At 58.2% G+C, this 22,506-nt stretch overlaps 4 protein-coding genes across 4 annotated transcripts; all 4 read left to right on the forward strand.

Annotated features, from left to right (window-relative positions):
* Positions 1-399: 399 nt before the first annotated feature.
* BKCO1_1160007 (nuclear envelope protein) lies at positions 400-2,434 on the forward strand (the record flags this gene model as incomplete). Its single annotated transcript, XM_020270540.1, has 4 exons — positions 400-529; positions 584-676; positions 727-1,457; positions 1,511-2,434. The coding sequence occupies 4 exons, from the start codon at positions 400-402 to the stop codon at positions 2,432-2,434; spliced, it is 1,878 nt and encodes a 625-aa protein (XP_020124986.1).
* Positions 2,435-9,026: 6,592 nt separating this feature from the next.
* BKCO1_1160008 (sam dependent methyltransferase) lies at positions 9,027-10,485 on the forward strand (the record flags this gene model as incomplete). The annotated part of the gene is made up of 7 exons (XM_020270541.1): positions 9,027-9,053; positions 9,115-9,161; positions 9,217-9,303; positions 9,368-9,730; positions 9,816-10,091; positions 10,228-10,371; positions 10,443-10,485. The coding sequence occupies 7 exons, from the start codon at positions 9,027-9,029 to the stop codon at positions 10,483-10,485; spliced, it is 987 nt and encodes a 328-aa protein (XP_020124985.1).
* Positions 10,486-11,367: 882 nt separating this feature from the next.
* Positions 11,368-14,741, forward strand: BKCO1_1160009 (uncharacterized protein; the record flags this gene model as incomplete). Its single annotated transcript, XM_020270542.1, has 3 exons — positions 11,368-12,461; positions 12,625-12,664; positions 12,735-14,741. 3 exons carry the CDS (start codon positions 11,368-11,370, stop codon positions 14,739-14,741), a joined length of 3,141 nt encoding a protein of 1,046 aa, XP_020124984.1.
* Positions 14,742-19,839: 5,098 nt separating this feature from the next.
* BKCO1_11600010 (barwin-like endoglucanase) lies at positions 19,840-20,673 on the forward strand (the record flags this gene model as incomplete). Its single annotated transcript, XM_020270534.1, has 1 exon — positions 19,840-20,673. The coding sequence occupies one exon, from the start codon at positions 19,840-19,842 to the stop codon at positions 20,671-20,673; it is 834 nt and encodes a 277-aa protein (XP_020124993.1).
* Positions 20,674-22,506: the final 1,833 nt, after the last annotated feature.

Raw genomic sequence — 22,506 nt, forward strand, 5'->3', positions numbered from 1 at the left:
TGTACCGGCGGAACGGGCGGCGGGCGGGAGTATATGTGGAGGCGGAATGCAGGTGCCTGGTGATGGGCGTCTGTTGTTGGTTATCGAGTCGGCGGTGATGCGGCGCCGGTCGGAGGATGCAGCTCCCGGTCGGCAGATGACATCGTCCTGGGGGGCCCCTGCGCGCCCTCGGTCTTGGCATGTGTTTTGCTTTCCCGCGCGAAAGTCAACACCAGCCCGAGCTTCTGCACGCGCTCATCGCGAGCTGCCACCTTCCCACCCCCGCCTCGCCAAACCCGCTTCGCTCCCGCCGCCCCCGCGCCGTGTCATGGCCTGATTTCGACCGAGCTCCTCCCGATCGCCTACCTCGCCCTCCGCAACCCGAATCCGTCGAATCGCACACGACAACACACTGGCATCATGGCGGCGAATGCGCGTCCTTACCGGGGCTTCATGTCTCCCTTCATGCACCGCCAGTTTGGCTATGTAATGGGATTGACGCTGGCCATATGCTACATCTATGCCATGTGGCAAGGCCAATTCAATAGCTGTGCGTCACAGCCCCAGCAACCGGAAGAGGCTCAGCTAATGACACGGTTCACAGGGATCTGGATGTGGTTTGCCGCCGGCATTCGCGCACTGCTCCTTTTCATTGGCTTTCTTTTTACCCTGTGCCTTACCATGGGACACACTCATTGTGAGTCCCGCCCATTGTCGAGCTCTCGCACAGGGCTAACGAATGCACAGCTGGCGAGCGAACAAATCCCTCCGAACTGCAGACCTTCACACAATACCTCTACAGCTTCTCCGCAGTCAGCACCTTTGTCTGCTATGGTGCCTCTGCATTCTGGTTCGGCATGGTCTACATCGTCTCGCAACCCGAGAAATCGAACTTGGGCATAGTCGACCCGGGGAAGACCTATGAAAGATCGAGGCTGAATGAGCGCCCGCTTTACCTCTATACCATGCTTCTGCAGCTCTCTGTGGTTCAGGCCGGTTTCCATCTCTACAGAGACTACGGCCGCCTACGCCTGCCTTTAAATAATCCGGCCTCGGCGGACGGCGTACCGCCCCGCTCACGCCAGGCCGCTCTCAAGCAAAGTCTCCTTCCCATACTCCACGATTCCATCTCCCGCGTTGGCCTGTTTCTTATCTTCGGCAACGTGACGTACTTCCTCTTCTTCAGGCGGATGGTTTGGTGTGTTGGTTTTCCTTTCGCCAAGGCTCGCGACAGCACCATTTACGGCTACAAGCCGCGTCCTGGATTCAACCCATTCGAGCTTACCGGGCGCCTGGCTATCGAAGGATTCATGTTGACCTACCTCTGGGAGTTCACACACACGGCCATGAGCATCTACTTTTCTAAGGAGCCCGTGAAGAAGGACAAGGAACACAAGCCCATCCCGATCACCAACGACTCGAAGGATCCAAATGGCAGTTTGCTTTCCGGGCTGAGGGCCAAGAAGGACTTGGTTCGGGTAACTAGCACGCACTTGTAGACATCCACACCATCTCTAACCATCATCTATAGTCATACGCATTCTGGGAACTTGCCATAATATCCCAGCGCTTCCCGGATCGCCGCGCGACCATCTACAAGGAGATCGATACCAAGACCTTCAAAGCCGTCCTCGAGGCGTGCTTGACGGAGATCACAGCAGTCAAAGACCGCATCGAAGCCGTCAGCGCCCCACCGCCTCCCCCGCCCCCGACCGAGCAGGAGATGGCCCAGCAGCGCCTCCAACTCGGCTACGCCCACAAGCCCCTCATCAGCGAACCCCTCAAATCCGACGACATCTTCGCCCCCGTCGACGCCCCCGCCGGCCGCGCAGCGACGCAGTTCCGCCGCGCCAAAGACTTCGCCCGCTCCCAAGGCAACCACGCCGGCCCGCACCCGTTCGCGCCGCTCGTCCAGCAAGACCTCCCGCGCCTCATCGAGCACACGACGCAGAAGCTGCCCCCCGTCAGCGCGCTGCACGCCTCCCTGCAACAGCTCCTGCGCTCCCCAATCTTCGGCCCGCCCTTCCGCCAGACGTTTTCGCGGCGCGCCGCCGCCGTCGCCCTCGGCTCGCCCCACAGCCGCGCCGCGACGGTCGTCAACGCCGTCACCGCCCTCACCCAGCTCGCGCTGCGCAGCATCGCCGAAGACGTCTACGGCGTCGTCAACCGCGACGTCGTCGCCATCATCCGCACCTTTGCCGCCGTCCTCGCGGCCCTGGATGGCTTCGTCAAGGCGGGGCTGGACCCGCATTGGACGGACGTCGCGTTCGATCCGGAGAGGAGCAGGAGGTATGAGAATCTCGGTGAGGTGGGCGCGGTGGCGGGCGCGCTGCGGACGGGGTTGGTGGAGGTGTTGGCGGTTTTTGAGACGTATCTCCGGGGGATGGAGATGAGCGAGAAGGAGTTGAGGGAGGCGAGGGAGTTGGTGGCGGCGGTGAGGGTGGGAGGGGAGTAGTAGTGGTGGTGGTGGTGGTGGTGGTGGTGGTGGTAGGGTTGGTTGGTTGGTTTATTGCGGTATGGGTGGGGATGGGGATGGGGATGGGCGGATTGAGTAGATTTTTGTGAGTGAGTGAGTGAGTGAGTGGATAGCGCGGGAGGGAGGGAAAATACGAATTTCTTTTTTGCTTCTTCTCCTTTCTTTTTTACTTGGAGGAAGGAGGGATGGAGATATCTGGTGGATGGAGTGGCAATGGGAAAACGGAGGGGATGAGGAGGAGGAGCGGTAGGAGAGGAGAGGAGGGAGAGCGTTTGTCAGCTTGCCCTATTCGTCCTCCTCCTTTCAGCGCTTTCTTTGGAGTTTTTTGTTTTTGTTCTCCGCATTACCCGGGATCGAATAGAACCGGTGGAGTTGGCCAATTTTATATCATACTGCTGCTGTTGGATACCAGTGGGATGGTGGTGAGGGTTGTTGTTGTTTTTAAACGATGATGGTGGTATATACTGCTGCTGCTGTTGCAGGGTTCGCTTCCTCTTTGGAGAGGCGAAGTCCGAGCGGGAGTGCCGTGACGGTTGGGGATCGATCCACAGTGCAGTGTCGAAGAAGTCGTTTGATTGTACCTCGAGAAGTATAGCTGTGTCATCCTCTTCCTTGAAGGAACAGAAATAGAGAGAGAGAGAGAGAGAGAGAGAGAGAGAGAGCTATCTGGCTTGATGTCGAGAAAAACGGGTTTGAGGAGCTTACTCCTTATAAATTTCAACTCACTGGTTCAACTTTCGAGGGGGACCGGCCACGGCAAGTGTTTCGATCGCTTCCAGCGGACGTTTGCTTGGGAAGATGGCACGGGGGACTTATTCGGACAGCAAACCAACTTCACTCTCGCGCTCGCTTGGTTGCATTAAACCGATGTAGGTGGGATTTGAGTTGTGGTTGAGGAGCGCGCTCTGGGAAGATGTTGGTGGTTGGCGTTGAGACGTCTTTTTGGAGATCAGCACCAAGGCTCGTTGGTGAAGGGGTAGGTGTCTTTCGAGTGGTTCCATGGCCCAAGGCGACGAAGTACAGTGGAATGGAAAGCCAACAGGGGGGTAAATGGATCGGGACAAGCGGATCGGGGGTGAGGCTCCTGCCTTTGTCTTCTTGAGACCGACTCACGGTCTCCCCCGGATGGCGGAAATGGAGTGGAGGGACTACGCGGTTGAGGAACAATGTATTTATGCGTCGGGTTGGTGGTGGTGCAAGTGAGGGTTATGCACCTCTCGCACCTGACCTGAGTTCTACCGCGTTCCCCGCGCTGTGCCTCTCCTTGAGCGCCCTTAAATGCTCTGCCTCTTTTTTTTTTCTGCTTTCTCTAGCAATAAGCAAACTACAAAAAACTCATTCGCTTTTGTGGTGTAGCTAGACACAGACGATCTCGACTTCTTCGCTTCCTGGCTGCTTTTCAATCTGAAAATGTTGTTGCAAGTTGCGACTTGGAACTAGATGCAGATTTCTAGTTCCTACACCATCAAAGAACAAGGGTGAAGATGATACTAATGTCTTTATGATGTTTGAACTAGGCTTGGTCCGTCATGATGAAGGAACCACTCGGCGAAAGCTCCGTCCGGGGCAGGGAAGTACATTTTATTGAGTTGGATGGTCTCAGATGTACGAGTCACACTGCGGGACTCCAGGCATTGAGCCCGTCGGGGAGGGCGGCAGCCATGGAAGACCTGTCAGGACTTTGTGGTGAGCTTTTAAAGCCAGCGGAGACGCCGATGAGGATATGGCCCGCACATGCTTAGTGTCTGGCTCACATGTCGCTCTTGGGTTATTGTTCTGCGTTTAAATTCCAAAGGTTTCATTCTCTGTGGCTCATTGCTTTGACAGGATAAATTCTGCGTTTTTTGACAAGATCAAGCACTTATAGCAGAGTACTTCCGCCCTTCGGTCCAGTCAGGAGGGGAGCCAGAGAATGATTTCTCACCTCATCTTACTCGTCTGTCGCGGCTTTGTTGCAAGATTGGTGAATGGAGTGTGGCGTCAGCAATTTGGCAGCGGAGGTCAATAATGCTGATACTTATCCGGAGCAGATGGTGGTGCTACGGACGAGCAGCAATGGTAGTTGGTGGCAACGACTCTCAACGCTTCGTAGCGCGGGGTTCCGCCCGCGAGGAACGTGGTAAAACTAAAGTGAGTTAGGAGTTACGAGAAGTTAAGGAGCTTAGGTTTAGTGAGGTAGGATCGGACTTGGAGGAGCTGTCGTTCGGAGGTGGAAATTGAATGCGTGGAAGTGGGGGGGCATTAATCCTCAGTTAACGTGAAGCTCTAACTTTTGAGCACATGGACTAGCTATAGTCATCGGCAGATTGAGGTCACGAGGCTGTGGATCGAAAGCAGGCTCGTCAAAGCTCCTTGCATTCCACGAAGTCAACATAGACACATATATCAACGGCTCGAGATCCAAGTACTCACTGACTTTACTAACTTATGATCATCTATGTGGAGTTTAACGAGCCTCACCCTACCAATGAGAGGTTGGGCTTGCCGCACTCTTGCTCTCGGTCGTTGTCCGAGCTATAGATGCTCTCCAGCAAGGATCACCCACACTGATCAATATTAATGAAGATCGGCATCGATGCCTTAAGGTAATCTTCTTCATCGCCTGCTGTACAGGATTAATGATGCCGTAAGGTCTTCGTGGAGCCCACGCAGATGAGCCATACAGGAGAGTAGGCTTGGTGTTTAAGCTGCGCGGTCACAAAATGACACCGGAGGTCACAGACTGACAATGCAGACGGCAAAGTACGGTTCGGGAGATCCATCTCCACTGGCTGGTAGATAATGGTTGACGGTTGATCGAGCCCGGGACGCTCTGGTGACGACTTTATAGATAAGTCTGAGCGCACCGAGTCTGATTTCAGCTGCCAAAGCGCGTGATCCGTTTTTCCTGCACTCAGATGCAGCAAGCACAGCACGGCTGTTTCCCACCGTGCCGGCTGTTATGTAGCTGCGTATATATTTTTCAGTGGCATACCACCCTGATTCTGGCCACGCATATGCAACAAAGCAAATGATGCCATATGACAAACCGGACTCTGTCAGTCTACTGCTACGGCGTTTATCACGACTTGCCCCTCGCTCCTCTATATAGTATGTGTGGGTATTTGATGTGAGACAAGTATCAAAAGTCGGTCTTAATGCTGTGGCACAGTAAGTCATCATCTCTTGCTATTGTTGATCACCGCCAGACACTGACAAAATGAATTCCCACCAACAGCCGGTATAAATGAAGGAGCGGAGTTATATTTGAGGGAAAAAATCACGGTTTGAACGCACTCAGAGCGCAACCAAAAGTAGAGGAAGAGCTGGGAAGAGCACCAGTGGAAAGTGATATCTCACACTTGCTTTGAGTGAGTCGCAATCAAACGCAGTCCGTTATTTATTTGCAACTGTTTGGAGGAGAGAAGAGGTCTGTTAGAGAAACCGAATATTTGTGCATCTACCAAGACCACAATCTGACCAGTATCGAGTATGAACGGTGGACGGCTGACTACATGAACCAGAGCAACCTGAGCATTCACGAGACACATCCAGTGCAAGTTTCGGGGACAAAACGCTGTGAGATGGAGTCCTTACATGAGTTTGACACAGCCGACAATTCGAGAGCTGCCCTGTGCGGCAGACGCCCAGCACTGCGTCCACGAAGGGGGCGCGGAGAAAGCAGCGCCAGCGGATCTCAAAATGATGCGTCACGTCATCGGTCATCCCGAGCTCTGGCGCTCTCCTCCGGCGAGACCGAGGTACTGTTTAAAAAGAAACCTCATTCTTGTTCGGCGTACCGGAGACTTGCATCGTCGGTGTCCTCCTTTCCTTCAAAAGAGGGACACAGAGACTTTCCGGAACTTATGACTGGTCGGGGCTGGGCTGGCTTGTTGTCGTCTGCGCCGCAGCCTATATGCGAGTGGAGTGTTGTTCGTAAGCGGGAGTAGCACGTTTTCACGATGCACTTCAGCAGGAGCAGTTGCTGATGAACAGGCTCATCAACACGTAGGGGCGTGACAGAGAAGCCCTTGGGAGCGAATAGCTTAAGCTCTTTCCCAGTACACAGAGTGGGGACCGGATCTTGGGAGGAAGAGCTTGATATCCAGTGCGGTATCGGGCAAACTCCTTCTGCTGATCGGCAGTCAGGATGATATCGCGATCATAATCAAGCGCACGAATGTCAGCGCGCAGTAACCGCAGATATTCGCCAAGACTCTCAACCGCCTCTCTTGCACTGATTGTAGACATACTGGAGTCGGAACGCTTTTAAAGGGACCCCTTATCACAGGATCCCACGCAGGCAGAAGACCCACAAGCGGAGGCAGTGACCACGGTCGCATGGTGACGGAAGATGGAGCGGGCGCGTGATACGTCGCAGCCGATGAGAACACAACGCCTTGAATGAATCAGCACCTTCCCCGTTCCTTGATCAACATGGCTTTCCACTCGTAGGCTGCTGCCTGCCGCAAAAGTACCATTAACTGCGTGTCTGACATACACAAGCACAGTACACACACACTCCTTTTTCTCGCCTCCTGCGCATGCCACGGCTCGAATGCACGCCCACCCGAAACGGCAGCCGACGAAGGATGAGACGCACCATCATGAAGTCAAGTCACTGCCCGTCAGCGAGAACGCGTATCAATGAGGAAACTCAAATGTCAACGACACGCCTGGAGCAAGTGGACCTGACCGCTTCGCAGTGACGAGGTAAAGGTTCATACCCGTTTCAAGGACTGTAAGGTCACTCACGCTACTGAATTAGGCAGATATCGAAGTGTGAATTCGACGTCCTCAAGTTTTAGCCTTGACTGCAGTCCATTGTGGGCGCGCGGCGCGCGTGGGACGGATGCGGTCAGATGCAGAAGAGGTCATGTGAGTGGGATGGCGGCGGCAGACGTGACATTGTCCTGCCGAGACTCGTATACAAAGCGGCACGCTTCTACGGAGGAAGTCGCGGCAGTAATGGAGGGCAACCTTGGAAAACAGGTTCGCCCATATCCAGCTAACGGTATCCTACCACTTCGTTTGGCGTTGGCCGGCGATGAGCTTTGTACGAGTGAGTCAAGTTTTATTGATGGTGATGAGCCGCTATAGCAGCTGATGATACCCAGCAGCAATGGCATCTCGAACATGGTCTGCGAAGGCGAAGGTGAGCTGAAAAGTAGGTTTTTGAAGGTAAGTCCTCTCCAAGGGTAGTCATCCACGATAGAAGGGCTCTCAGGGGGCCACTTCCCGCTGGGGGTTTGAAGTACCAGTTGCTGGAAGCGGAACGCGAGCAAAGGTATTGAATGTGGCTGATGAAGCTCAATACATGTGGCGGGCATGGATGAAACGCTCGTCCGAGGAATGGGTGGAACGGCTTGCGCTGTTGATGGCAGGATTCAGCTTGAACAGCGCAGTCAGCATTTAAGTCCGAGTGTGAAGTCGGGCCTAAGAAATCATGGTGACAGGCGTGGGAGTGGGTCTAAATATGGAAGGCCAAGGTATCAGTGAACAAGCTTCGGCTAATAGCAAACGTGGTGAAGGCTGTTCAAGCCTCATGCACCCTGTCCAGCTGAGAGCCGGGGGATTATTCAAAAGTGACGCAAGCTGGCAGGTCCACAGATCCGGGCAACCCATGGAACCGGCTCAACAACTGGAGCCTTTTCCCTCGTACCCCACCGGCACACGACAGCAAAGGCTAGCAGCGGAACGTGCACACGTCGAAGGCAAGAAACAGTGTTTGCTGCGATGCCGATCCCGATCCCAGACGTTCGAAGTTGGCCTGGTGAACGAGTGCGGCCTATCCTGATTGAGCTAGGAGCGTGGTGCTGGAGAGGTGGTGGCTTGGGTCTAGAGCCCCAGGTCGTTATACATTCGACGTGAGAGCCGTATGCGCCCACATGAAACGGCCGCGTCTTTTGTTTCGTGTGCTCTCGGAGCCCTTGTGGTGGCGGGGTGTGAAGGGCTGTTTCTTTGCTCGTTTCCGCTCGCGGGCGGCGTGGAAACGCGAAGTGATGAGCACTCCTCGATTTCTCATCTGCCAGCGCACTATTGCCTGCGCCCGAAAGGGAAGTCAGATGGCTCAGCTGCAAGGGAATGGTGCATGCGTCGGAGTGGCGGCGGAGATGGACTTGGCTGGCATCGGGCCACAGGGCGTCGATGCATGCCGAGGCCCGCAGTTGGAGAGCGGCTGGCAGAGTACCTACCTAGCAGAGCTGGAGGGCGGGATCGACTCCGCGGCAGGTCAGGGCGGAGAAGAATCGGCGATGGGGCGACTGGGCGACTGGATGCAAGGAGAGGGGCAGCAAATGGCAAACCAGGAACTCGCCACCCTGTCGCCCTGCCCGGCCTCGCTTGCGCGCCAATGATGATCATGACCCGTCCCTCGCCATTGTGCCCTCGCCACAACGGTCCCCCTCTCCCGGCAGCCTTCCCATTCGCCGCTTTCGCCCGGGAGCGAACGCTTTCCGTCCGGCCCGAGCCTAGGTGGGGGGTGGAGGGAAACACCATCTTGGCTTAGTCAACCCCGCTCGCTTTCATCCGCTTACTCTGCCTGTCTGCCCGCCTCAATCGCCCTGCATGCCGTGCGAGCTCTTGGTCCAACATGCAGACCAGCGACCACATTCCCGTGGTGCGTTGCCCTCTGGAGAGCCTTCGACTCCGGGTGCACCTCCGCTCACGTGCCCGTCTAGGACGACACCAGAGATGATGACCCGTACGGTGACAGCCATGTGGACTCGTGAGTTCAGCAGAACGTGCCCAGCAGTTGCGGCAGTCTGACAGAGATGGCGCAGCGCGACCACATCGCTCAAGTCCTCCATCATGAACTACCACTACGAAAACGGCAGAAGATACAGCGCCTACAAGCAGGGCCAGTACTGGTAACAACACCTACCTGCTCGACACCCCCAGCCTTCGTGCTGTGCTGAACAAACACTCCACCAGGGGTCCCAACGACGAGCAACAAGCCGACCAGCTCGACATCTGCCACCACATCTGCAACCTGACCTTGAACGGCCGCCTCCACCTCGCCCCCATCGGCCCAACCCCCCGCCGCGTCCTCGACGTCGGCACCGGCACCGGCCTGTGGGCCGTCGACTTCGCCGACCAGCACCCCTCCGCCGACGTCATCGGCACCGACCTCTCGCCCGTGCAGCTGCCGCCCGCCGTGCCGCCCAACCTCCGCTTCGAGATCGACGACTGCACCCAGCCGTGGACCTTCGCCCCGGCCTCGCTCGACTTCATCCACATCCGCTCGCTGTACGGCAGCGTCGCCGACTGGCCCGCCTTCTACCACGAATGCTTCAAGTCCGTCTCGTCTCGTCTCGCCTCGCCTCAATATCCTCCCAACCCACCTTATCCCTCCCCACTAACCCAACCCTCCCCAAAACAGAGCCCTCGCCCCCGGCGGCTTCGTCGAACAAGTCGAAATGTCCGTCGTCCCCAAGTCGGACGACGCCAGCGTCGCGCCCGACAGCGTCTTCGCCCGCTGGGGCCAGGTGTCGCTCGCCGCCGGCGACGCCTTCGGCAAGAGCCTGCGCACCGTCGACGAGTCCAAGCAGGGCCTCGTCGACGCGGGCTTCGTCGACGTGGTGGAGAGGAGGTTCAAGTGGCCGATCGGCGGCTGGCCCAAGGACGAGAGGATGAGGGAGATTGGCGAGTTCAATCGGTGCGCGACCTTTCCCCCCCCCCCCTTTCCCTTCCTCTTTTTTTATTTTTATTTTTGATCCGCGGTGTCCCGTTCTTGCTTTGAAAGCCTTTCGTGTCTTGAAACGTGGGATGTGGCGCTGACTGTAGAGGGACAGGCTGCACTGGGAACGGGGCATAGAGGGCTGGTGCATGTTCTTGCTGACGAATTACCTGGGTTGGACCAAGGACGAGGTTATGGTGTACTTGGATCAGATGCGGGCGATGCTGAGGGACAAGAAGGTGCACGCGTATCAGGATTTGTGAGTGTTTCATTCATTGCTCGTTCGGAAGGAAACCATGCTGACTGCTTTTTTTTTTTTTTTTTGCTTAGATCGGTGGTGTATGGTCGCAAGCCACTGGGGGCGAGTCCGTGATGAATGGTAGTTCCATGGCCGTAGCGGGGAGGGCTTCCGGACCGACTGGGGAAACTCACCAAGTCACAATCTCCTACCCTGACATATCAATCGTAAAACCATATGTCTCGACACATCCCACGGCAACCTCGGAGAGTCCAAAAGGAAAGGCCGGACATGGCGCGAAGATCACTCTACGCGTAGGCGGCTACGTGGGTTACACGGCCCTAGTCTTCGTCGTGGTGCTGAACTTGACGATGAAGGCTGGCAACATTGCTCGAGTCATGGTAATAAGTAGGCTTCTTGGAATACATATGTCCTTCCACTTTATACCTAGCTGCGCCTTTGCCGCCCGTCTGGCGAAGCATCTTGGCTCTGCTCCACTGTGCGAAAATAACCACAGGTCCTTTAGCGACAGAAGAAAAGATGATGATATCTGTTTAAGCGCTCGGAAGACGGGGGTGGTTTGGCGAAGCGACCAATGAGAGGGCCGCACGAGCCGCTGGCCGAGCGTCAAGGCTGCGGCGCAGTTAACATTACCCACCGCAAATCTTGCCGCGAACCACGACTCTCTGCTCCTCGAGCCGCTCGGTGAACGGGATGACGGCCCGTAGGTACAAGTGAATGTATTTTGGACGGTTCATGCATGCGGCGCAGTAACCGCCCTCAAAGAACAAAAGCGAGAAGAGTCGCACTAGAGCAACCCATAACAAGCCAGCGTGTTGCTTTCCCTTCAATAATACAACCAACCGACTACGCCGCACGCAGACCTTTCCGGCCCACAAATCTGTATCTCTCCTGCCTCATTCAGGCTTGATTCCTTGTCTTCTTCCCCTCCACTCTCGCTTAGAGCAGATCAGAGAGAAGTGATAAACAAGTCACATCCTCCCCACGCCTTTTCGAATGTCACCGCACCTATCCTTCCTTTCTGCCACTCTCGCCGTCTTTCCCTTCTGGGTTAGTCCAGTCTCCACCATCGCCCTCTCTTCTCTGAAGAACGAATCCACACCAGCAGCTGCACACCTCGACATTGCAACCTCGTCAGGGACGACAGTATCGAGCACACCCCCAGCACAGCTCGCAGCATCAATAACACCAACCCCCGCCAACTCCACCACCCAGCATGACGCCTCCGACGCCGCCGCCCTCTCCCGCAACCGCGCCTGCGAATCCCTCATCCAATCCTGGAACTCGGCCTCCGCCTCCTTCGCCGCCTCCATCCTAGCCGGCTCCCCTGACGCCGCCGCCTCCGCCCTCGCCACCATCCCCCACTCCCTCATCACCACCACCTACCCCGGCGGCTACACCATCTCCACCTCCTACAACCCGCTCCTCCTCCCCCACTTCACCTCCACGCCCTCCGCGCCCTCCACGCCCTCCCCCAACGCCACCATCTCTCCCCAGCCTTCCGCCTCCGTATCCACCCCCTGCGCCGACCGCATCCCCCGCGCCCCCGGCGCCGCCTACTCGCTCCTCACCGTCGCCACCGCCTCGCCCACCACGCTCGTCTCCACGCGCATCGCGTACGAAGCCCTCGTCCCCGCGCCGGCGTGCGCGTACGACCGGCGCGGCTGCGCGCTCGAGCTCGCCGAGAAGCCCAAGACGTTGCCTCTGTGCGCGCAGGGGGGAAACGTCGCGGCGGGGTTCGTCAACGACGAGAAGTGCGTCTTGCCGAGCGGGGTGGTGGGGTGTAGGGTCGCGGCCGGGGGGGTGGGGGTGTATTATTGGCCGCGTGAGGATGGGGGGGAGGGGGCGTGTGCTGGTGGTGGGGAAGGGGAGGGGGAGGGGGAGGGAAAGGTGGGTGTGAGCGCTGCGCCGACGACGACGAAGACGACGAAGACGGTGGTGGTGGGGACGAATACGTTTACCAGTCCGACGGTTTATGTCAGTTTTAGCGAGATTGACGCCGCGCCGTACTGCTTGCCGACGTATCGGAACGTGGTGGTTGGGTTGCCGCCTGAGTCGGTGAGTTGGGTGAGCATGAGTAGGGGGTGGCCGTAAGTGTTTACTTTTTCTTGGTTTCTTCTTCCTGTTTTACCCTCTTCTCTTTTCCTTTGATTTGGAGATGCTCTTGTTGGATAATGCCGTAGTGATGACTGGGGCTCGATGGAGAGGGAACGAGTTTCGCGTTGAAAACACCTACTAACCACTGTCTTTTAGTATCACCAAATCACTGAACTGGAACGACCTGAACTATCCGGTGAGCACGCACGCACACACACACATACACACACACACAGCCCCAAACTGACAGCATCCTACCCCAACAGGTCCCATCAACCGCCTACCACGGCATGGAAGCCTGCCAGGTCAACACCGCCGCCCTCCGCCCGGACGGCTGCGCCACCATCTACGACGACGACTACCACCCCTACCTGGCGCTGCCCACCGACCCGGCCCTCTACCAACAAGCATTAGGAGGAAGCGACGGCGGCGGCGGCTTCGCCAACTGCACCGCCCTCACCTGGCAGAAATACGTGACCGACCCGCCCATCCCGCTGACCACGGCTGGCGCGTTGATACCGCAGTCTTCCGAGGTGCCTGCCGCCACGACGACGACGACGACGACGACGGGCGCGGATCCTGAATCGACGACGGCTGCGGCGCCCGTGACCGAGACGAACGCACCCACGGCTCCCGCGACTGCCACGGCGACGACTGGCGGCGGCGGCGGCAACAATGCTCAAGCAACCGGCAGCAGCAGCGCTGGTAGCTCCGATCCAGCAGACCCCTCCGCAACGAGCGCGGTGGTGGACACCAACCCCTGGGACAATCTGGGCTCGATGATCTCCGAGGCCTGGAGCACGTCGTTCGCGGACCCGGCGGCCGAGACGGCGACGACGACGACAGGCACTGCCGCAGGGCAGGGAGGCGGTGGTGAAGCGTCCGATGGCCTACCGGTCGTAGAGACCAGCGCTCCGGCATCGTCTGCGCCCGAACCGCCTTCCTCCGCCGCTGTCGTCGCGACCATCGGGACCGCAGTGGCATCTCCAGCAGCACCTGCATCAGCCGCGGACTCGTCAGACCCCACTGCCACCGCCACCGCCGGTAACAACAACGACAACAACGACGACGACGACGAAAACAACAACAGCAACAGCAACAACAGCGACAACAACGACAACGGCTCTCCAGGCGGCAGCCAAACCCTCCCAGCCGGCCACACGACCGCCACGGCGCCGCTATACACGCCCACCGCATCTTCTTCTCCCGCTCCCGCTTCTCCCGCTCCCCCCATCGCCATCACCCTCAGCGACGACTCCGGCTCCGGCTCCGGCTCCGGCTCCGGTTCCCACGTCATCGCCGCCGACCCGTCCGATCCGACCGCCGGCGTCATCGTCGTGGGCGGCGGCGCCGGCGGCGACGCACAAGAGGACGCGAGCACGCAGACCATCGCGGCCGGCGCGACGACGACCATCGACGGCACGCAGGTCGTCGTCAGCAGTGTCCCGGCAGCTGAGGGTGACAGTGACGGCGACGATAGCGACGACGACGACGACGACGACGACGACGACGACGACGACGACGCACAGCCGCCGGCGGTGGTGGTGGTGGTGGTTGGGGGATCGCGGACTTATACGCTTCCTGGCGGCGCCACCACCGGCGGTAGCGGTAGCGGTAGCGGTAGCGGTGGTGGTATTGTCGGCGCTACCACCGTGCCTTTGTCGAGCTTGGCGGCGGGGACAGCAGGAGGAGCAGGCCGGACCGGTGCCGTCGTCACGTTCACCGCGGGCGGCGCCGGGGGCGGCGGGGAGAAAACGCTGTCGGCTGCGCAGCTCGCGCCGGGGACGGTGGTGGTGGGCGGCAAGACGCTGTCGGCTGGCGGGCCGGCGGCGACGGTGACGGTATCGGGGACGGGGTCCGGGTTGGGATCAGGATTGTCGGGAGATGGAGAGGTGGTGGTTGTGGCCAGTGTGGCGCCTGGGGGAGGATTGGTGGTTGGGAGCGCGGGTGGTGGTGGTGGCGGTTCTTCATCGACGTCGAGGAGACTGTCCTCTGCCGCGGCCACGGCGTCTAGAACGATGAGCGCGGACAACACGGCGACGCGCAATAGTGCTTTGCCGACGACAACGGCGACTGCGACAACTCCTGACGACGACGATTCCGACAACGACGACGACGACGACGATTCGCAGTCCACGGATGCGGCGGCGGCGGCGGCGACAGCTACAACGGCGGGAGCTGCGAGTGGCGGCAGTGTTCCGCCGCTGCTGGCGATGCTGTGCTCTTTCCTTTTGACGTGTTCGATACCCAGTGTTTTTTCCATTTTTGCATAGGAGAGGGATGTAGCCAGCGTAAAGGGAGTGAGTGTAAGAAAAAAAGAATAATGGAAAAGGGGAAGGGTTCGGGTTGCGTCAGTAAGTGTAAAAAACATATCAACGCCTTTTTCTCTCTCTTTCTCTCCCTCTCTCTCTCTCATACTGTAAATTACCATATTGGAGGAGAAATGACTTCTAGAGACCACCCGGCGGTGGTGGGCTGTCATCTACTGTCAAATCAGTAACCAGCACTGTTAATACCATAAAGTTCACACATCATTCCCCTTTCCTTCCGTCTCTGTCTCTGTCTCGTCTTTCTTCTTCTTGTTCGAAGTGACTGTACGGCATACGACCAAAAGAGAAAATGTTTGAAAGAGCTAGGACGTTGGGAAGCGAAGTGCGGCAACACTTCTCGCAGGGGACAGGTACAAAAGGCGAAAGAGTTAAGGAAACAAGATGGCCAGCTTGGGGGCTATTGAACTGGACTAGACGTCATCGTATCCTTGGACTACCTGGAGCATCCGGATCCGTACCAACGCGACCTTTCCCTTGGGACCCAAATGGACTCGGACAGCAACGAATACATCCGGTACCGCTTTACCATCCGATTATGGCAAAGACTGAGGGCTTTTCGTGCGGTGATACTTCGGGGACCCTAAGGAGGATGGAAAGAAAAAAAGAATTCGGCCCGTGCTGCCACCACAACGACGGCAAAACGCAAAACGTACAACAGCCGGGATTCCCCAATGGTCACCCACTTGAGTACTAATCGGCCGGTTCGCAGCTTGAGTACGGCTGAGCGGACGGGAAGCCCTATATTCTGCGACCTATGGTCGTACGTGGAAGATGCCCTTGTGGGAAAGGCTTATGAAGCCTGAGAGAGGGGCTTGGGGAACAGTGCCACGACCCGCGACCATCGACCATCGCAAGAAGAAAAACTTGATGCAATGCCGAGGAAGAGAAAGACTGCGCGCATTCTCAGTGTGCGGAATGGTGCGCCGGGTGTCGGGCGTCCACAAGCCGGCCGTCGGAAGGGAGGGAAGAGCAAAAAAACGCTCAAGCACCAGTGCGGCACCGTTTCCAGCCGACAACGTGCTGCTCCCGATCCGCCGGAGCGAAATGCCGTCACCTTCCGCCTAGGTGCTTTCTGTTATCTCTTTAGCCGGGGAAAGGGTAGGCTAGGCGTTTTGGCGGGCTTGCAAGGCAAGCACAGCGAATACCTGCATTTTGCCGTACACTGGTTCCGAAAAAAACCCAGCACCGGATTTCCGCTCTCGACCACTTCCACGATTTCGCCGTCTGGGACCGACCGTTGATAACGCACCATTCTCCTGCTGCTTCCTTCTCCCCCGCTCCGTGGTCGCAACACCTTTCGTTCGAAAAACATGACTCGGCAATGACATACGTGAACCGTTGCGAACCGTTCTCAACCTCTCGAGAGACGGTCTCGACTAGAGGAACACATTTCTTGCATCAGTTGCGCCACGCGCGCAGGAACACGCGTCCTGGATCGAGCGAAGGCGCCTCCCTCTACTGGCGGTGCAGCATCGGCGTCGTTTCCGCCGCACGGCATCCCGGACCTGGACACCGAGCAAGAGCGAGGAAGATGGTGCCATGGCCTTGGGATAGCCGTTCGTGCGGCCTAGAACGACCATCGCTCACGCGCGGATTGTCGTTGCCGTTGACAACGTGAATCTGGCAACTTTCCGCGCTTTTGGAATTCTAGCCACCGCCCCGTCGGACAGCAGGATCAGGAAGCGGTGCTTTGTGGTTGAGACGCTGGGCCATCATTCCGGACGCTTTTCGCGAAGGTCAAGATAACGCGAGCGGTATGATCCTAACAGCCGGAGTATCTTCTTGCATACTGGTCCAAATGCGCCTCCTCAAAGTATCCAGAGAAACCGGTCCCAGTGTGTTGAGCCTCGAGACGAAGATCCAGGAAAAAAAAAGCGATTGTGTCCATTTCCAGTTGGCGGGCAGTTGGCTTGCAGAGCGTGGTGTCGTTCTACTGCGAGATGAAGGCGGCTACTGAACGGAGGATCATTGGGTAAAGTGAGAGTAGAGGTGGTTACACTACTTGGGGACTTCCCTGTCGGATGTGAGCACTCGGCCACCACTGCACGCAAACATCGGAACCATGGATCTCAGAACTCAACAATAATTCCGAGCCATGAGAGCAGGAGATTGCGTACGATCAGACCACAACGACAGCCTGGATGGGAAAGATGTCGCATGCTTGGCTGCATCTCAACTTTAGCTGGGACCCTGGTCAATAATGCCGTTGGACCTTGGCGGTTGAGGCGGGGAAGTCGAGGATCACGTCGATGCACCCGCACCTGAGATGACTTGGGCGGTGGGCGTGGCTGGAATATCCACACGCAGCCGCTGGCAGAGATGGAACGAGGAGGTCCAATGGCTTTTCTTTACAGCGTTGGACCGCGTGATCTCTGCAACAAAAGCAACATCCTACAGGCATGCATCGACAAAACATCTGGGACCCATGTCGTGCAACAAACTTCAATGTTGGCAAGCGCTGAGATGCGTGTCAGGAGGGGCTGGAGGGGATGTGATGTCTCTCAAGCTAACCCCCCGTTGGCCTAATGTCGACCATGCTGTAGTGCCCCAGGCCCTGAGGATGGATATCAGGCCGCCCTCGGGTGATTCCCCGCAGGAAGTACGTCCGTCTGGAGTAACCAGGAAGTGTGCTGTTCGATGGATCTCGCCTCTGTCCGACCCTGCTCCCGCCGAGATCAACAGCCCAGCCCTTCAGCCCGGAGTGGTTCAGGGATGGCCTGAGACAGCCACGGGCTCTAGAACTCTGGGTAGCTCGATGCTCGTCCGGCAGGATGCCACAACGGGGAGGCCATCCAAACGGAAATAAGCCGAGTAGCCGCATCATGATCATCGATAGCCATCGGCCGAATACCCGGAGGAACCGATCGTCGACGCCGGCGATGGAGCAGCGGGGCAAGGCAACACTGGAGCCATGGCCGAAAAGAGTACAAGGTGACGTCCCGGTGGGGTGGCAGGCGACTCAGCATGCTACGCGGTCCAACAAGCAGTCAGACTGGATTTGGAATAAGCCGCATGTGTGTTGAACGCGCTGCATAACAAAAAAAAAAAAGTCTTCAAGTGTGTCTGCAGCAACCCCGCACGTGAGGAGGCGAGGTAAGTGCGGGTGGTGGCTTGCAGAGATTTAGGTGATTACTCCACGAGGCGGGCGGCGGCTAGCACGAGTCTGATACAGCGGATTCTCCGACGGGGCAGGCTGGAGTACCAGAGGCTGATGAGGGCTGAGGGCTGAGGCCAGGCACAGGCGGGACCGGCGGCGGAGGGCGCTCGGGACGGGAGCTTGAGGGTCGGCAGTTTTGGCGGGCAGCTCAACAACGGAAGCCCACACGTCAGCGATCAGATTCTGACAGACGCGATGCACCGATTCGGCTCTTAGCCAGGCACACCACCACGTTCCAGAAAGGCCTGCAGACATGGCGAGGTAGCTGTGGGGTATCGATAACCCAACGGATAACCTTAGTGGGCGCTCGGGTTGCCGTTCCCGCATGCATCCATGAAAAACTCTCGTAGGGCGGGCGCGATGCCGCCACTCACAGCTCCGCCAGCGCTGCAGCGGCTCCACCAGCCCTCAATTTCTCGCTGCACCCTCTCGTCATCCGGAAAGAGCAACTGCAAGCCCGGTCGACAAATCGCGCACCCGGGCCCGCACCCGCCGAGAGGCGCGGAGAGGCGCGGCGGCGGCGAAGGAAGCCAAGTGGGTGTGTCGCACGCTGCAGGCACCGCCATTCGCCATTCGCCATGCCCGCCGGCGTCGCATCCAATGATCCAATCGCACACAGCCTGACGTTTCCGCGGTGGGTCGCACGGTCCGCTTCCAACATGGCCGCTCACGACAGTTGCAGCGCCGCGGTCCAGAATCCTTAGCCGGCGGAGAGGTGGAACGGGTGACAAACGCCGTTGCGGGTCGATGGCCGCAGCATCGCCCACGCGTCCACGCCCGCTCCTCGCCCGCCGTCGCAGCCCGTCGCCGCCCGTCGCCGCCAGTAGTCGCCCAGCCTCTACCCCGGCCAAATTGCGAGTCTTAGAGTGCGACCTATACCTCAATACGGCCGCTTCAGCCACCGCCGGCGGGCTGTGTGCCGCGCACTGAGGTCTCGGTGAACACCGCAGGTACGGGCCATGGAGCCAGCCATGCCGGGACGAGCGCGGATTTTCAGGTACGGTCGGAGCGCATCCGTCGATCCACCCCCCTGTGGCGCACGCTTCCACATGGACCCCCGCCTATGGGCGTCGCGCAATTGGCCCAGCTGCCATTCCCGAGTCAGACCTGCCGCTGCAGGCCACGGCAGCACGCACACCGGAACAGCAAGGCGTGAAACAGCGTAAGCTCGCCGCCGTTGCTCACTGCAGATGGCCCGCCGCGTCAGGCACGCGGCGGCTGCGCGCGTCCAAGGCGCTGGAGGGCACTGGAGGATCGTGGCCGAGGCGGTGATGCACGACGCGCCAGGAAGGGCGGTGGGAGGAGCGGGCGGCACGCGGAACCAGGCCAGCGAATGGGTGACGTGCCGGCAGTTGCTTGGGCCTGACGTGGCCCCCGGCAGCACAGGGCTGGCATCAGCTCGACTTGGACCGGCGACGGCGGATACGAAGGACGCAGTGCGTCGACGGACGGTGGGGCTCGTGCGCCTGTTTCCCCGAACCGGCCGGCGCTGGGCTGACAAGCCGCGCTGCCTAGTGCTGCAGCACGCGGGATGAGGCCTAACGCCTTAGCTCACTTCAATGAAAACCCTCGGCGCCCGCCTGTCGTCTGGAAACCTTCAAATACCCCCCGAGTCCTCACCCTGTTCACTCATTATCCAGGCAAGGTCTTGTGTCAGCGTCCAGCTCCTCGTTCTCTCTTTGAACACTCTCTCTCCTTCGAGATCCAGCATCTCACCACTGTCCTTTTTTGGCGCTCCAGCAGCAGCCTCGACTCCACCGTCCAATCTCCCCCTGCTCGGGTCCAATATCAGAACTGCCAGCCAGTTCATCCAGCCCTACGGCACTCCGCTGAACGCAGATATCTGTCTCTACAAGCTTCTACAGCATCCTACAATCCGTAAAAATGAAGGCTACCGGAATTGTTGCCCTCTCCCTGCTCGGCTTCGCCGCTGCTGCCCCCTACAAGCACTTCCAGCAGAAGGCCAAGCGTGATCTCGTCTGGATCACCGAGACCGCCGAGGTCGTCGAGACCGTCGTCGCCACCACCACTGTGTGGGTTGACCCCACCGAGGCTGCCCAGGACTACACTACTCCCACTCCGGAGCCCACGACCACTGAGGAGGCCACCACTGAGGAGACCACCCTCACCACTCCTACTCCGGAGCCCACGAGCACCGAGGCTCCTGCTACCACTGAGGAGCCCTCCACCTCGTCCACCTCGTCCACCTCGGTCTACACTCCCCCGGCACCCACCACGACGTCGACTCCTACCTCGACCCCTACCCCGACCCCGACCTCGACCTACACTCCCCCGGCCACCACCGAGGCTTCCTCTTCCACTTCCACTTACGTCGCTCCCTCTTCTTCTGAGGCCTCTTCTTCTGCCGTCCCCACCAAGTCGGCTGTTGTTGCCGCCGAGTCCTCCACCGGCGAGACCTTCTCGCCCTCCAGGATCACCTACTACAGCCCCAGTGTTGGCCTCGGCTCTTGCGGACAGGTCTACAGCGATGACAGCAACGTCGTCGCCCTCGCTGCCGGCAACATGAACTCGGACCTCTGCAACAAGAAGCTCACCATCGAGGTCAATGGCAACCAGTTCGGCGCCTTCATCGGTGACACTTGCCCCGGCTGCCCCAGCGACGGCTCCCTCGACATCACCCCCACCCTCTTCACCAAGATGATGGGCTCGACCGACGCTGGTGTCATCACCGACGCCAAGTGGTGGTGGGACGAGTAAGCGTCTCGCAACGCGACAATAAATGCCGTCGTCCAGCATTTCATTACTTCTCTCTGGGCATTGGCATCTTCGGATATCTAGCGCGGCTAGTCCGACGCTTCTTACGAGTTACGATACATTTACAAAACACGATTGGATATACCTCGGCCATTGGGCGCAAACAAGGCATTTGTCATTGGGTCCTCTTTGGGAGAGGAATCGGTGCATTTGGTCCAAAGCCAGGTGGTCTTCTGCTTCTTGATCTGATCTTCTTCTCTTCTTCTTCTTCTTCTACATACAGGCGGGCTGTTGTCGGATGCGGGGCATTCAACCCACACGAGGGCGATGCTGACCCTGCCTGCGTACATAACACGCAACCCTGCGCATCGCTAGCACTCTACCCATCCGCAAGCAAGCCAGGCCTTGCTGCTTATCATTCGCTGTAGATATTTGCACCCTTCTTCCCTTCGGTTTTACCGGGGACCAAAAAATCTAAAAGACTGTTTCAAAAACAAAACATCCATTGTTGACTCTGTGTGCCGCTTTGTGATGTCGTCGATTGGCATGTAGTCAACATTGACTGTTGCTGTGCCGCAACCGCAGCCCAGCGCGACGGGTCGCGCGCGGTGTGTGCGTTTGTGCCAATGCTCTCGCGGATCCCCCCTTGTCAACGATCATACGCCACACACACAACACAAATAGCAAAACAGCAACACGCAAAGAATGAAGTCATCTTCTTTTCGCTTTCGAGCCTCACAAAAGCGCTGCTGCCAATAATGCCCAGTTCTCCCGAATCTCGCACGGGGCCCTCATGGCGGAGCGCATTATTGTCGCAAATTTTTCTCAAACAACGCATCGTATTGTTCAATATGACGACCCGACTTCAAGAAGCGAGTCGAACCGAGAATTCTCCCGAAAAAAAAGATCGACGAGTACTACCTAGTTTCCGAGCGCGCCCTCGACACGACGCATGAAAATGAAAATAATGGGCAGCTGCGCAACAGCCAAACGGTCGAGTCCGAAGAAAGGTACCGGAGTCGGCCGCCGGGCAGTCGCCATGAAAGGCGATGCGAGACTTCTCATTCGCCAGATGGGCGGGTTGTTTCGATTTTTTCTCGCCCGCACTTTTACTGTTTTCTTTTTCCCCTGCCCGCTCCCCCTTTCTTTCACACCATGCGATAGGTATTATTTCCTCTTGAAAACTACTCTTTTTTACTTTCTTCTTCTTTGGTACGCGTAGGCGCGTAGGCGCGCGCCCCCCTTCACATGCACTCACACACACACACACACGCGTTTCTCCTACGTTTCGCGCGCGGACGCTGGCGGCCGGCCCGCCCACGCCATGTGAGCCGTTACTTACGTACCTACCTGAGGATTCTGGCGCGGACGCCGCCGCCGCCGCCGCCGTCACCAGCGGCGTGTGTGCGAAGGCGCTATTATTCCTCATTATTTTATCATGCGGCGACTTTCACGAACGACGACGACGGAAGCGCCTGTGGCACCCTGACCTTTCCGTTTCTGCTTTTCTTAGCACATGCGATCATGTCGCACGAGCAAACGCGTGTTTCGGCTCTTTGCTAGCCACCCAGAATACATACATACTTTCGTCCCCGCCGCCTGACCGCTTTTCATTTGTGAAACCGCGAGACCCCCGCCGCCGGGAGCGGCTGAAACAAGAGAGGCGGAAGAGAGAGAGAGAGCTGACATGCCAAGGGGGGGGAATGAGTTGGTGGCTGAGCTGAGGCTGACGCAGCGCCGGAAGCGGGTCGACAACACCACGCGCAGAAAGAGGCTGAGGAGGCTGACGTGAAGAATCCACCTACCTACGGTCGGTGGTGTTGGTATGGGGGGGGG

The sequence above is a fragment of the Diplodia corticola genome (genome assembly GCF_001883845.1).
Source record: "Diplodia corticola strain CBS 112549 chromosome Unknown scaffold116, whole genome shotgun sequence".
In the NCBI taxonomy this organism is placed as follows: domain Eukaryota; kingdom Fungi; phylum Ascomycota; class Dothideomycetes; order Botryosphaeriales; family Botryosphaeriaceae; genus Diplodia; species Diplodia corticola.